Source organism: Saccopteryx bilineata, chromosome 2 (assembly GCF_036850765.1).
Source record: "Saccopteryx bilineata isolate mSacBil1 chromosome 2, mSacBil1_pri_phased_curated, whole genome shotgun sequence".
NCBI lineage: Eukaryota > Metazoa > Chordata > Mammalia > Chiroptera > Emballonuridae > Saccopteryx > Saccopteryx bilineata.
This window is the reverse complement of record NC_089491.1, coordinates 388,205,398-388,221,113: the sequence shown is the minus strand read 5'-3', so window position 1 is coordinate 388,221,113 and position 15,716 is coordinate 388,205,398. Positions and strand designations below refer to the sequence as shown.

General features: G+C 54.2%; 1 protein-coding gene across 7 annotated transcripts in view; it reads left to right on the top strand.

Moving 5' to 3' along the window:
- GAS7 (growth arrest specific 7) overlaps positions 1 to 15,716 on the top strand; it is a 213,791-nt gene that overhangs the window by 100,523 nt on the left and 97,552 nt on the right. The window contains exon 1 of one of the 7 annotated variants that reach the window (XM_066264277.1): positions 11,130 to 11,410. The exons of 5 other annotated variants lie outside the window; for them this stretch is intronic. In XM_066264277.1, the coding sequence (XP_066120374.1) occupies positions 11,408 to 11,410 (3 nt within the window). In that variant the 5' untranslated portion in view covers positions 11,130 to 11,407. Of the gene's footprint in view, positions 1 to 11,129; positions 11,411 to 15,166; positions 15,247 to 15,716 lie in introns of those variants that run through there. One more of the 7 variants, XM_066264282.1, reaches the window with a different exon arrangement.

The window sequence follows — 15,716 nt, the reverse complement described above, 5'->3', positions numbered from 1 at the left end:
TCACCCGTGGTTCTGTTTAGACATTTTTGAGTTGGTAAGCCAACATCTAAACACCCAGCAGACTTCACATTAAAAATGCAGATTGCTAGCTCTTCTTGCAAAAATGGGTAGCTGTGACAACACTGAGCCACTCGTCCTGTGTGGCAACACTCCACTGATGGCGAGGGATGGGGTTTCCAGTTTGCTGCAAGCAGTGAGGAGCCTGGTCCCTGGGCAGAGCATGGCAGGGTCCTGTCCAGCTGGAGCGGTGGACCCGAGCTTCCAGATTCCAGCCCAGGCAGGAGCTGACCTTCCCTGCTGCCTCTTCCTGCCTCGTGGGGGTGGACAGGGGTCGCCCGCCTGAGCTCCATGCTCTGTCGGCTCAAACTCGGCTTGTGGCTCTCAGTTGCCATTCTTCTCCGGTGTCATGTCACCCGTGGGTGCCGGTTAGGACTCTCTGCTGCGGAAATGCTAATCTTGGCATTTTTCTTCTCTCCCCTGGCCCACCAGTGAGTGAGGCTCCCGGCTGACTTTCAGGTACTGCCTTCTCCTGTGTGAATTGGTAATTAGGGGCTTGGCTGATCATGGCTGCAACCGGTCTCTTCTGCCTGGAGTATTTGCGTTTGGACAGAGGAACCTCGGATACCCATGGGGGGGGATGGAGGTAAGGAAGAGGAATCCCTCTAGCCTTGGACACAAGACGCTGGGTTCAAATTGTTCTTCGTCTTGTTGGTTGTAAGACCTTGGCTAAGACCTCGGTTTATTCACTTAAATGACAGTAAGAATACTTCTCTCCCGATGTTCTCACTACGGTACGTACAAGGTACCGGCCCCCAAGAGACGCTGTTTCCGGAACTAAGAGCAACTATATAACTACCTAGTGGTGACGTACAGGCAGCGAACTTGACTCTGAGGATGTGCAGTGGAGGGAAAAAGAAGTCCAACCCTTTGTTCTTTCTATTGTCCAACCAGTCTCATTTTGGGGAGATTAAGGTATAAAGGGGTGTTCTCAGGGATGTCTTCGATGATGGCAACGGAGTTCACGTGCAGGCAGAGGCAGGCAGCTCCAGGGAGGCAGCGGGCCTGGTTCTGGTTGGTTTGCAGCTCTTGTCCAGGGCCACGCTGGCCTTTGGCTGGTTCGTGGGGGGGGGGGGGGCAGCCCTCGATTGGTCCCTGTGGCTGTGGGTGTTCTCGGCTCCCTGGGTTTCACTGGCCCGTTCTGACAGCCCTCTAAATTCCCGTCTCGTCCGCTGAGTGTGGCAATCCCGTTTGGCACATGCAGTCCCCTGCTCCTGCGGTTTATGTCACAGAAGTCTCGAGACTGTCATTCTGGAGAGGGTAGCCGGGGCTGTTGGGAAAACCAGTCAGTGCAATCTGAGTGACTCACTGGGGGGTGACTCCAGCTGGTGACTTTCCTCAAAGGTTGCTCAGTGGCTTCACGGGGACAGAAAGTGTGGGGCAAGGCTGCTATGACAGAGCACCTGCCATGGTTTTGGCCCGCAGCTCTTTACAAGAATTCAGTGAAGCAAGTGGTGGCATTTCCAATTCTACAGGGGGAAAAGAAAAAGTATGCGTTTCAAAGAGGTGACACGACTTGCCTGAGGTTCTGGTAGCCACTGAACTAACTCTATCCCTGGCTGAGGACCAGAAGCTGGGTTTGGGGACAGGCGGATGGATCTGTGGGCTACCCGGTGATTTGTGGGGGCTGTTTGTACCTCCTGTCTCTCATCTACACACACACACACACACACACCTTGCTTTAGGGGTCCATGTCTCAGGGTGACGGTGTTGGTTTCTGGAAGTTTCTGGAGTCTTCCAGGCCCGCCTGTGGGAGTAGAGTTTTGCATTTCAACGAGTGGGAAAAAATAGGCAGGAGAGGATGTGCCAAAGGGAAGAGCTAGTGCGTTTATGACTTCACTCCTCCAGGCACAGATGTTTCCTATTGGTCCCCCGCCCCGCAAGGGGCTCCCCGGCCACAAACATGGGAAGTGGCTCCGGGTTGAGCAGAGAGCCGGACTGGATGGACGGGGTCACCTTACACAGGACAGTGTTGGGGTCAACCCTGGGGCCATCACAGGGCTCTGGCTCCTCCTATGCCCTCCGACCAGCCCTGGTGGTGACCTCAGCATGCAAGGCGAGGGCCCCGGCCGGTGAGAGGCAGGCCTCTGCTCTGGACTGGGGGTCCCCGCTCAGCCCCCCGCCCGGCCCTGGGCTCCACTCTTCTCAGTCGGTGAAACGGCAACCTGGCACCCAGGGATCGCGGAGCCTCCCTTCCATCTGTCGTTCTGAGAATGTGCTTCACTGCTGCTCAGCGTTCTCTTCATTCAGTTCACTTTCTGAAAAAAAAGCCACACACACATTAAGAAAAAAAAAAAAAAAGAAACTCCAAGACTTCCTCTGCCATTTGAAACATAATATAAGGAATCCTAATCTGACAAACAGTGTTTGTTTGAGGGACTGGCAAGGGAGATGGAATATGTTATGGGGGGATTTTATTAGCAAATATTATGTAAATATTTTAACTAAGGCTATGTATTCACACATTAGCTCATGACCGAATCGTTAAAGGTATTTCTAAATGCATGAAAACGAATGTGCTCCTAATAGAAAACTTGGAAAATGTAGAAAAGCAGAAATTAAAAAAAAAATATTTAGCATTCTTTCCCCCTTTTCTTATTGTATACATTTGTCCACATAATTGGGACTGTATGGTATAGTTGGAATTGTAGGTGCCGATTTTAGGAGGAAAGGCCATGGTTTTATGACTGTAAACATAATAAGCATTTTTAAAAATTTAAATTTTGGGGTATTTTTTAATTAAAAAAATAAATAATTTAAATGTAATAAAATTAATGGTATGATTAAAACAGCCAGAAGAGCCTCACAATACGAAGTAATCTTTGTAAACATGCTTGTGTGCGTCCTCAGTTTCTCACTTGGGGTTGGAGACGCCGTTGTTCTCCACAGTTGAGATAGAAACTTGGGCTTCAGCGGGTTTCTCTCCTGACGCTTTCTAGCACTTTCCAAGGGGCAATGTCGGGCCCTGGTGAGCAGTGAGCAGAAAACGGAACCAGCCTCCTGGGGCTTGTATTCTAATGGGCGTGTTCTCTAGCCCTTAGTGGAGTGCAGGAAAAGTCTGAGAACAAGGCTAGTTTCCTAGGTAACTCTTCTCTTTGCCTACTTTCTGCATGATTTTTTTATAAATTTATTTTTATTGTTTTTATAATTGATTGTTGATTTTAACCTATTTGTTCTGATCTTTTCTAATGGGTCACTTCTTAATCATCCACTGCATCTATCTATCTTTCTCTCTCTCTCTCTCTCTCTCTCTCTCTCTCTCTCCTTCCTTCCTTCCTCCCTTCCTTCCCTCCCTCCTTTCCTCTCTCCCTCCCTCCCTCCCTCCTTCCCTCTCTCCCTCCTTCCTTCCTTTCCTTCCTTTCCTCTCTCCCTCCCTCCCTCCCTCCCCCCTCCCTCCCTTCCTTCCTTCCTTCCTTCTTTCCTTCCTTCCTTCCTTCCTTCCTTTTTCCCTCTCTCCCTCCCTCCCTCCCTCCTCCCTCCCTCCTCCCTCCCTCCTCCCTCCCTCCTCCCTCCCTCCCTCCTCCCTTCCTCCCTCCCTCCCTCCCTCCCTTCCTTCCTTCCTTCCTTCCTTCTTTCCTTCCTTCCTTCCTTCCTCCTTCCCTCTCTCCCTCCCTCCCTCCCTCCTCCCTCCCTCCTCCCTCCCTCCTCCCTCCCTCCCTCCTCCCTTCCTCCCTCCCTCCCTCCCTTCCTTTCTCTCTCTCTTTCAGGAGCTCCTTTCAAGTTTACCCTGTACTTTATTGATGAACTCTTTTATGTTTTTATTTATGCACGGCTGCTAATGTGGATTTCAGTGACTGGTTTTCATATAATCCCTACCTCACTCCTTTTCTTCTTTGTGTCATTTTTTCTATTTTGGCTGGTGTTTTGTTTGTTTGTTTGTTTAATTATTATTGTGAATTTCTGTTCTTCTTTTAAAGAGGTCACAACTTTCCTTACATGCTCACAGTTTCCTGACGTTTCCTTCCGAATTATTTTCTGAGACGTGCTCTTCCTCTGAGTCCTCAGGATGGCCCCTGTTCACTCTTATTCCACGCGTTCCTCCCCCCACCATTCCTGAGTCACCCTTGAACCCGGCAGGATCTAAGGAGACCTTGCACCCGCAGCGGGCAGCATATGTGTAGAGTCATCTGTCGCTGGCCTCAGGCCCCTGTGCACCCGGTGGAGGGTCGAATCCTTCCACAGCCGCTTGCTAGTAGACCCAATGATACACACGTCTCCAGGGCCAGTTCCTGTTTTCAAACTGGCTCTCACCTGGTCCCCTGCTGGTTTGCTCCCTGGTTCTCTGACACTGTGAACTGATGAGTGGCCTTGGACCCGGCCACGTGGAGTGCGAGACACTGGCTGCCACTCAGCTGGCGGGAGCCAGGGGCCCAGTAGTCCGGGGCCAGCTACTCTCTCGCAGCCCCGCTCCTGCTGTTTCTTGCGTTCTTCTCGAACAGCCTCCCTTTGTGTGTGTCTCACGCTCACAGCCGCGTGTATGCGCAGCTCAGATTCCCGGGCCCACTTCTCTCTCCGAGATTAGCTGGGGAGACGGCCTCTCTCTGTAACCAGGGAGCACTGTCCTCAGCATCTCACCTGGGCGCTGCTAACTTCACATTTCTTCCCAGGACTCACCCCCTCCCCATTTGGTCTCTGTGACTCCGATTCTCCCAACTCCCCTTCCTTCTTTCTCCGTCATTCAGCCCCTGAGCGTGGGGCATGGGCTGGGTTGGAGGAGGAAAGCTGGTTCTTGCCTTTGAGAGTCCTGGAGAGGGGCCCCCGGGGTCTGCATGCACTGATGGAGGGCGCCAGGGAGGGAGGGATTGGGTCCGCGGGGTATCGGGGAGAATCCGTTCTCCCACCAGGTGAGTGAGCACACACCTCAAGGGGCAGCTCTTCATCTTTTCCTTCTGAACTGAGCTGACCTGTCGGATGTCACCTGTCACCTCCCTCTCTGCGCAGAGGCTCCAGGTCCCTGGGCTGAGGGCCACACTTCCCCCAGTCGCTCACTTTGAACTTGGGTCTGCCGCCAACAGATGTGACCACATTCTCCCAAACGTGGTTCTGTCTCCACATCCTCCCACAGCTGGTTCTGTCTGGGTCACTGCTTCTGGGTCTCCCGTTCCCTTCAGCATCGACCTGTCGTGTCTCCGGTTCCCCACGCCGCGTCGGCCCCCGGGCTCACCGACCTCTTCCTTGATGCCCCTCTGCTCCGGGAACGCCCTTTCTATCTCTGCTGTCACCGTGCATTCTCTCTGGCGCGGGAAGCCTCCCCTGACCGCCCCTGCGGAGAGCGACTTCTCCCTCCTCTGGGTTCTGAAAGCTCTTACTGTCTGTCATTTTATCACTTGGCACTTATGATAGACTCCCTGGTGTAGCTGTGTTTCCCCCCCCCCCCCCCCCACTGCTCTTGGTAGGTGGCTTGCTTCCACATGTTAGAAGTGCGGCCCTTTGTATTATACTTGCCTGCGTTGTCCACGGCAGGATTCAGGAAAAGGTCATGAGCAGCTATTAGGTGCTTGGTTGATCACTTCACCAAGGGGCTGCCTTTCAGGGGGTAGGGGGTGGGGGCAGGGGTCTTTGAGGTGCTGCACCCCGGAGACTGCAGGGACTGGTGAGTGATTTTTCCTTCGTGACTGTGAAGCATTTAGAAAAAGTGAGTCATCGCCATGCCCAGATGTTCTTCCTTATTAATTATCATTACGCAACAACACGATGATGATTCGTTTCAGAGAAGACAAGGGCCTACAGAGAATCTGGCCTATTTTGGTTTACAGTTTGCAACCCGAATGAAATGCAGACGACGAACAAGACGGTCTGTCGGTCGCATCTGACTTCATTAAAACTCCGGAAGAGGCGGCCCGGCTCGGGGGAAGCGACTCGGGGAAGTCAGTCTCTTTGCTTCTGGATCGTGGGTCTCCCGCTGTTCCTCATCTGTTTGCATGTAGAAACCTCTTATGCAAAAACCTCCCCATTTGAGACCCAAGAGGGGAAGTCAGTGCATGCTTCTCACAGCAACTCTAATGACAGAAGACTATCCGTCAAGCAAAACGCGAGTGACTTCTTCACTCAGCGGTAGGACCGCCCCCACGGTGAACCCGTCAGAGAGCCTTTGTGGGTCTCACACGCCCTGACATCCTCACTTTGGTAAGCCCGAGGAGTGAAACGTCTACAGGGCTGGGTTGCGCCGCTTAGCTCAGCTCAGAGCAGATGAGCCTCCTGTTTATAATGGCCCGGAAAGGCCCCTGGCCATCGGCAGGAGGCCACCACAGGAACGGTCATGACAGTGATTTCTGTGTGATGTGTGGCCGATAGCTGTGCATACCTGTGTGTGATGGCATCTGTTCCCATGGGTGACGGTGCGTGCCAGAGTGGTGTCACGGCTGAGAGGCCTTCAAAGTGTCCCCTCTGCTGTCATAAAACCGAGAAGTGTTGGGGCAGCGAAAGCTTCCGGGGCCATTTTAATAAGGACTGAGGTGACGGTCTTGGCGGTCTAGGTGCAACTGACGTTTTGCTTTTACCTTCTCGTGGGTGGGAGCCCGGGTCTGGGAGCTGAGATGCACCTGCTCCTGTCTCAGGATTGCTGCGGCGTGGCTGACCTCCAAGGTCAGGGTGTGGCCTTGCCACCTGCTCCCCACCCACCCACCCACACACCGTAGAGAGAGAAGATGCATGCAGGGAACTCCGCAGCCGCCTGCGGACCCCTCAGCTCCAGACACCATGCCCGCTGTCTTCTCGTGGCTGGGCTGGGACCATTCCACAGGCGCTGAGTTAAAGCATTTCTCTTGTGTTTATGATGGGAGAAGGAAAGGAGGGGGATCCTATCGGCAGCTCCTTGCTTCTCATCTCTCCTTGGAATCTGATCGTTTTATTTTCCTGGTGTCGTGATGATAATTGCAGAGCGCAGTGCTTTTGGTGTCATCTCCCGGGCTCAGAACCCAAACATGGTTGCTTCTTGCTTGGAGAAGGCTCTGAGTGTCCTATCCTTGGTATTCTCATGGCCTCCCATCATCTGACTCTATCCTTAGCTACTGCGCTGTCACCTCCCGTGCCTCGTAAATTCTGATGGATGTGGTCCATCAGCCACTGCTCCCCACACCCTCACACGCTGCCTCCTCCAGCCCTTTGCTCGTGCTGGCCACAAAGGATCTAACCCTAGGTTGTTCATCTCCCTGTCCCTTCCTGACCCATCCCCGGAGCCTCTGTGTTCTCCTCTATTTGATGGGGACAATAACGGAACTCCCTTGTTGATTTATTAGGCAAGTTAAGCGACATAAGCCTGACCAGGCGGTGGCACAGTGGATAGAGCGTTGGACTGGGACGCAGAGAACCCGGGTTCAAGACCCCGAGGTCGCCAGCTTGAGCGCAGGCTCATCTGGTTTAAGCAAGGCTCACCAGCTTGAGCCCAAGGTTGCTGGCTCGAGCAAGGGGTCACTTGGTCTGCTGTAGCCCCCCCCCCATCAAGGCACATATGAGAAAGTAATCAATGAACAACTAAGGAGCTGCAACAAAGAATTGATGCGTCTCATCTCTCTCCCTTCCTGTCTGTCTGTTCCTATCTGTCCTTCTCTCTGACTCTCTCTGTCTCTGCCACACACACACAAAAAAGTTAAGTGACATAAGACATGCGAAGCACTTAGAACAGCACCTGACCCGTAGCGAGCTCTCAGTGAGGAATAGTGGTTGTCATTCCTGCAACTGATTGGGCCCAATAATCATAGAGGGGAAGTAGTGTCCCCCCGGCAGCCATGATGGTGGCTTGGAAAAGGAAGAGGTGAACTCTGCCGCGGGGTTGGAATGGAAGGACCAGAAAGGCAGACTTGGATTTAAAGACCAGGGAGTTGATGTGTCCAGATCGTCACCCACTTTCGGGGCCGCTGAGTATGCCATACTCCTAAGCAGAGAAGCCTGTAGTTGCCAGCAAGATGCTCACTGTGCTGCCTCAGTTTCCCCGAGATTGGACCCTGGTGAGCCCTGCTATAAACACCCCAACCCTGTTTTCCCAGGCTTCTTAACCGGTGTACTCACCATGAGGCCGGGCGGCTGCACGTCTCAGCTTCCCCGCAGCCCCTGCCCCTGTGTGTCTCGTGACGTGGCTCACGTGTTCGCAGCCGGGGCCCCTTGATCTGAACTGTCTTTCGTGTGGTGTGGCGAGATCCACACGGCATGCCGGGAGCCTGTAGGACCATTCTCAGTAGTATTGAGAACACGTGCCCTCTCCTGCAATCATCCTCACCGTCAGTCTCCAGAACTCTTTCATTGTGTGAATCTGAAACCGTGTATCTGTTAAATAATAGCTTCCTATTTCCACCTCCCCACCCCCACCCCCAACTTCTGGCAACCCCTCTTTCTACTTTCTATGCCCATGAATCTGACGACTCTAGGAAACTCATAGACATGGAGTCATAGAATGTTTGTCCTTCTGTGACCGGCCAATTTTTATATCGCATAAAGGCCCTCAAGGTTCATCCCTGTTGTAGCATGTGTCAGAATTTCCTGCCTTTCTGAGGCTGAATAATATCTCATTGTGTACATGTTGTGTATCCATTCATCCGCCAGTAGACGCTTGGGTTGTTTCTGCCCTTTGGCTATTGTGAACAATGGTGCTGCAAACCGGTGTGCAGATATCTGTGAGTCCCTGCTCTCCTTCTCTCAGATACATACCCAGCTGTCAAGCTGCTAGCTCAGGTAACTCTATGTGTAATTTGGGGGGGACCTACCGTCCAGTTTCCATAGCAGCCACACCATCTGATATTCCTACCAACAGGGCACCAGGGTTCTAATTTCTCTACCTCCTCTCTTCCACTTATTTTTTCCTTTTTTTTTTTCTGATAGTAGTCATTCTAGTGGATGGGAGGTAATATCTCATTGTGGTTTGCGTTTCCCTAATGATCAGTGGTGTAGAGCATCTTTTCATGTGCTTATTGGCCATTGGTGTATCGTCTTTGGAGACGGGTCCTTTGCTCGTATTTGTTGGGTTACATTTTTGTTGTTGCTGCTGCTGTTGGGTCTAAACTCCTGTGTTCAGGAGTCTGCAGCTCCTACTCTTCAACCACTATGGCAGTAACATCAACTCGCTCTCATTGTGCACTTTTTCTTTTTCTTTTTTTTATTCAGTGAGAGGAGGGGAGGCAGAGGCAGACACCCACACACATGCCGACCAGGATCCACCCTATGCTCTGCCCATCTGGGTTGCTGCTCTCTTTCTCAGCAATCAAGCTCTTCTTAGTGCCTGAGGAGGAAGTCATGGAGCCATCCTCAGTGCCTGGGACCAACTCACTCCAAGAGAGCCATGGCTGCAGGAGGGGAAGGCAGAAGTGAGAGGGAGAGGAGTGGAGAGCAGATAGGCTCTTCTCCTGTGTGCCCTGACTGGAAATCGAACCCAGGACATCCACATGCTAGGCCAGTGCTCTACCACTGAGCCAACTGGCCGGGGCCTCATTGCATACTTACCTTCCCCTTCCCACCATGCTAAGTGTTATATGGTTTTTCCGCCCTTTGATTCTCACAGTTACCTTTTGAGAAAGATATTGTGACCATCTCCATTATCCTCTCGAAGGAACCGCAGAGTAGAGGCCCTGCTCCACATATCACAGCTGAGGAGCCAGTCAGGGCGTGCCCCTGACCTGACCCAGCCTCTTGATGAGAGCACAGAATTCCTAGCCCCACCCTCGGAGCTGGTGCTGAAATGTCTTCCCAAGCAAACGGTGCATCCAGGCAGATGCTGGGGAGAAGAAATGATTTTACAGGAAACCACCCAGGCTTTGGGACCTGGGCCCCTCCAGACACACAGAGAGACTCACTTCCTAAAATCCCATAGGGCCGCATCCGAGAACAGACACAGAAACATCTGTTATGTTAAGTGCTAAACCTCAGCTGCTCCAGAAAGCTTGCTTTCTTTCTTTTCTTCCTTCCTTCCTTCCTTCCTTCCTTCCTTCCTTCCTTCCTTCCTTCCTTCCTTCCTTCCTCTCTCTCTCTCTCTTTCTTTTCTTTCTTTCTTTCTTTCCTTTCTTTCTTTCTTTCTTTCTTCTTTTTTTTATTATGTGAGAGGTGGGGAGTCAGAGAGACAGACTCCTGCATGTACCCCAACTGGGATCCACCCAGGAAGCCCTCTACCAGGCGATGCTCTGCCCATTTGGGGCAATTGCTCCGTTGCTTGGCAACCAACCTATTTAGTGCCTGAGATGAGGCCATGGAGCCATCCTCAGCACCTGGGGCCAACTTGTTCCAACCAAGCCATGGCTACAGGAGGGGAAGAAATAGAGAGACAAGGAAGAGAGGGAGGGGTGGAGAAGCAGATGGCTGCTTCTCCAGTGTACCCTGACTGGGAATCAAACCCGGGACATCCACATGCCAGGCCGACACTCTACCAGTGAACCAAACGGCCAGGTCCTCCAGAAAGCTTTCTAAATGCAGTGATACGACATAGTTGCCAAGGACCCAAGCCCCTCTCTAGATTCACTTCTTTGGAGGGCACGGTATTGTTCTCAAGGTCCGATCCTTTCTCCGCTTGTCGCTAACAGCTTGTGATCCTCAGGTCTTTTTTCTCTGAGACGCACAACACCTGCCACCTGCTGTCTGTCCAGATTTGGAAGTGATGAGGGCAGAGTGAAGGCAGCGGACCATCATCTAGCCCCTCTGGGGCCCCAGCGTTCTGACCCTGAGGAGGTCTAATGCAGGGTTCTTTGGGGGACAGTTCTCTGTCCTTTTATGTTGGGTTTTATCTGGCCTCGGGTTCACACAGCTGGGGCCGGAGCCGGGGCCAAAACCCTGACTTAGGGTTGGGAAGAAGTTGGCGGAACATTCCCCAGCGGGGCTTGGGCTGGTCCAGAGAATCCTGCCTAAAATACAGTGGACAAAGACGCCGTTGTCCACAGGCCTGGTGGGGGTGGGAGGCATCTGGTCAGTGACACAGGCTTGGCCATTGTATGTCGTGACCTCAGCCAACTTTTTTTAGCTGACAAAGGGGAAAAAGAGAGAGTGTTTAAAAAAAAAAAAAAAAAAGGTGGGGGAGGAGGAGAAGGAAAGAAAGAAAACTTCGAGAAGCATTGCATCTGGAAAGTCCAGCGCGTGCTGCCGATTTCCCCACCAGAGCCGGAGCAGATCTGGGAGGAACTGTGCAACGTGGTGGTTCTTTGTGAAACAGCAGCCGCAGCAGCGGGAGAAACCACAGCAACATCCTCCGGGGTGCCCAGGGCGTCGGCCCGGGGCCAGCGGCCCGCTGCCTTCAGCCTCGTTTCCTGCGGAGGGTGCCACGCCGAGGGAGCTGTTGGGGACCTGGCCCTGGGTCTATAGAGAGAGAGGGGCTCCAGACAGAACCCGAGTCTCCTTTTTGGGGAAGCAGCCCGCGGAGAAGGTCAGCTGGCCGCCCATGGTAAGGATCACCCTGCCCGCTTGCAGAGGTGCGGGCTCAGCTCGCCGGGCACGGGCGTGTTCCTGAGATGACTCTGAGGTTTCCAAGGGGCAGTTCTGAGATGTGGGCTCTGACTAGGAAGCTTAATCTGGGGACCCGGGGTGCTTGGGGAGGCATCTTTCAGGGGATCCAAGACCTGAGCAGGGAGGAAGGAAGCCCGGGCCAGTGTGGGAGAGATCGGGAGGAGAGGGCGGGGGCGAGGGCAGTTTTGAAAAGGGGTGTCTGTGGTGCCACAGGAAGTCTTGCTCCCCACGCACCCGAGAAGCAGAGCGGTGATTTGGATTTCTGTTGTGGGGGGTTGGCCTTCACCTGTTGCTTCCCCCATTTAATTTTTTTCAAAATAGGAAGCGTGGCTTATACCTACCTGCCCACCTTCCTTCCACCCCGTGGCCCTTTCTGGCTGGGACACTGTTGGGGGGAAACCCGTTCGGGGACATAAGCTAGCAGAAGGGATTGAACCTCTGCCCAGTAAACCCAGTGTCCACACGATGGTTCCAGGCTGGGATGCATGCTTCTGTCCAATCTGCTAGTAGCGGCGGTGGTCGTGATGAAAATAAACGATGCTCTCCCGAGACTCGGGGGAAGGATAGCCTTATTTCGCCACCCTTTCTGCTCCTCGAAGGCAGATAGCCTCCTTCTTTGGCAAGAAGGCCCTGGCATCAGCCTAGACTTCAGTGAGCGCTGTCTGGAGGCCCTTGCAGCTGGAGGAGGCCCGGTTTCCTCGGAAAGGCTGGTCTGCGTCTGCATAGACCTCCCTCCGGATCGCCGTCCACCAACTGGCTTAGCCACAACGCTCTGCTTTCGGGTCAGCTTCTGACAGGGGCCGGAGCCTGTGCCAGGAGAAGAGGGATAGTGACTGTCACCTGGGAGCAGCCTCTCACGGGCCAGCTGACCTTCAAGGGAAGTTCACAGCAGGGCTTCTCGGAGCTTAGAGGGCATATGAATTGCATCGAGGGCAGGCGGGGCCTGAGACTCTGCATTCCTTATCGGCTCCCAGAGGATGTCCACGCCGCCGATGCAGGGACCACACTTGGAGAAACTGCCGGAAAGATCCCAGACCAATCAATCAAGTTCCGACACAGTTAAACTATCCAGGACCTGGCTGCAGCATGCTGGGGGTTCGGGGCAGGTCTGGGTCTATAGAGAAGAGGGGATAAGAAGAGGATTAACTCCAGGGACACCCCGGGAGCGGGGAGGGGCCCAGGCACAGCTCTTGGCAGAGTGCGTAAGGCACATATTGTTGCGTGTGGGCGGTGGGCCATCGATGGGGTGTGCCCATGCTTAAGTGGGGACTGTGGTGTTTGCGGGGTGCAGGGTGAGTGGTGAACAGAAAAGCTAACCGCGAGAAGGCCCAGAACAATTCCACTCATGCCTGCCTGTGGGTTGGGGTGGATTCTAACTTCAGATGTCGGGAAGCCCAATGCTGGGGCAGAAATCTGATTGCTGGGCACACACACAGAGCTCAGTGGAGGCTCTGGGAACAACAGGGAAGGGCAGGCAGAAGCCGGCCCCCTGGGACAGAGGAACCCACCGGGACGCCCCTCTCCCGGGTGAGAAGCGGAGGCACAGGACTCCCAGGTTGGGAGGCAGAATCCCACGTCTGCACTTGAGTGTGAGTTTAAAGCCTGGAGACCATTTGTCCCAACTTCTGTATTTTTTTTTTTTCTTTCATTTTTCTGAAGCTGGAAACGGGGAGAGACAGTCAGACAGACTCCCGCATGCGCCCGACCGGGATCCACCCGGCACGCCCACCAGGGGCGACGCTCTGCCCACCAGGGGGCGATGCTCTGCCCATCCTGGGCGTCGCCATGTTGCGACCAGAGCCACTCTAGCGCCTGAGGTAGAGGCCACAGAGCCATCCCCAGCGCCCGGGCCATCTTTGCTCCAATGGAGCCTTGGCTGCGGGAGGGGAAGAGAGAGACAGAGGGGAAAGCGCGGCGGAGGGGTGGAGAAGCAAATGGGCGCTTCTCCTGTGTGCCCTGGCCGGGAATCGAACCCGGGTCCTCCGCACGCTAGGCCGACGCTCTACCGCTGAGCCAACCGGCCAGGGCCCAACTTCTGTATTTTTAAGATGAGGAAATTGAAGCCAACCAGCAGAAACGAAGCGGGTTGCTCAAGATCTGACAGCAAGAGAGCGGCAGCTCAGGCCTGGCACTCGGGGGCCCCCCAAGTCACACCCCGGGGCCGTCGAGCTGCTGGAGGTCCCAAACCTCCACTGGGAGGCCTCAGCTCTCGCTGTTCATTTGGTTTTCTGTGCACCAGGAGCAGAGGCTTCCAAGGTGTAGACTGAGTTGGGTTGGTAGAAATTGGACCGACTCAAGAAAACCGTTCCAGCCTCCGTTAGCCTCAGCCGCCCTGTGGTGCCCATGGGCCAGAACCAGTTAGGACCCGGCGGGAGCCAGGTCTCCCGTCAGTCGTCTTGGCGTGGACTCCCCAGGGGCACGGGCGTTGGCCCCGGCAGGGAGTCTCTGTGGTGAGGAGACAGTGCCCTGGCCATCTCTCTGTGCCCTTCGTCCGGCAGCACCTGGGAACCGCAGGGCTGGGCCAGCCGGATCGCAGCCCCGGGCAGGCTGGCAGAGGTGCCCGCTGCCGGGCCCTAATGAGCTTCGGCCGCTCTTCTCTAAAGGAAACCTCTTCCTGCCCCCAGGGCATCTGTGGGCCACCGCTGCTCACTTACCCTCGGCCGTCCTGGCAGGCTGCTTTGCGTGAGGCACAGGCCCTGCCAGCCTGAGCTCACGCCATTTAACCCCCTCTTCTCCGGACTTCTTCCGTCTGCTCTGAGCGAAAGGGGATGCTTGATACACTCGCTCACAGGGCTTTCTCCCGGGCTGTGACCACTGGAGAGAGTGCCAGGGATGGTGGCACGGGGCGCTGGGAGGTTCTGCGCCTTCATACTAAAAGGAGGCTGGGCAGGGGGCTTCACTAGTATTTCTTCTTCTCCTTTACCCCCCTCCCAACGCCACATGTCGGCAAAACTCTCTTGGACCTCTGCAAGGGCAGTTTTCCCTGGAGTCACCTGGAGGGGCCCTCCCCCCGACAAGGAACTCCCCAGGGAGGTGACATGTTGTCTGTGACCGAACCTCAAAATGTCCCCTGGCAGCATCTTCTAGGGATGTAAACCAGAGGAGAAAATCGAGGATGTCTTTCGAGATTCTTGAGGACGATAGAAAATGGCGAACACTAGCCCGGCCCCCTTCTATGACAGATAGGGACAGTTCAGCCCTAACGAGGCCAGAACAAGGGTTGGTGGCAGAGAGGAGGTCGGAGGTATCATCAGGCCCCCAAATCAGTACCTCGGCGTGGACATAGACTATCTAATGACTTCCAGTTTTTGTTCAATCACTGCATGTTACGGCTGTCTCAGATGGGTGGCCTTTCCTCCCTCCATCGTAGTCGGATTTGGTTGAATTATTTGAAACTATCTCCAGACCAGAAAGAGTGCGAGATCTCTTCCTCCTCGGAACCCAAAAATGTCTGGCAGAAACAGGCCGCGAAAAGCAAAGCGACGTTTCACAAACCTTGACGCACTATCAGGGTTGTCCCCTGGTCGTTGTCCCCTCCTCTGTTTCCGTGATGGCTGCTTTTTAAGCTTGCGCTGGTCATTTAAACGCCTTGACATTTCCCTTGCGGTGGCGTTGGTCTCTGCTATGAAAGAAAGACATTCCCTAGGTGGTGGAACCCAGTGTCTGAGGTCTGGCACCCCCTGGTTTTACAGGTGAGGAAGCAGAGGCCCCGAGAGGCAGAGGGGACTGTAAGTGGCGGCGTGCCGTCTGGGGACACAGTCTCTTCACGCTTAGGTCAGTGTGTTTTCTGCTGATACTTCCATGGTCTCGAGGTGGAGGTAGGATATCGGGCTGGCCCAGGAGATTTTTTTTATCTGCGAGGGAAGGGGGTGGGAGCAGAAGGACCCACCTTCCTCAACAGCCTGGCCGGAAGCTGAACGTTTGGATACATTGCTCTTTTCGTCACAAGCCGGTGAACAGAGTCGCTCAGGGTTTTCTGCTCCGAAGCAGCGGCAACAGGCTGATGGGAGCACATCGCCTGGCCTTTTATAGCTGTGAAACATCAGAATCAGACAGGCCTTAGAAATGGGGCCGAAACTTAGGGGCTTTCTCCGGGGTTCCCCAAGCCCTCCAGATGCCAGCATGAAGAAACAGCTGCAGCTTCTCATCCACAGGGAGCTCCTGTGGGAACCCCCGTTCCGAGTGGCCCTAAACACAGCCATGAGGCCTCTGGGCACTGGCTGCAAACCTCAGTAAGCAGCAGG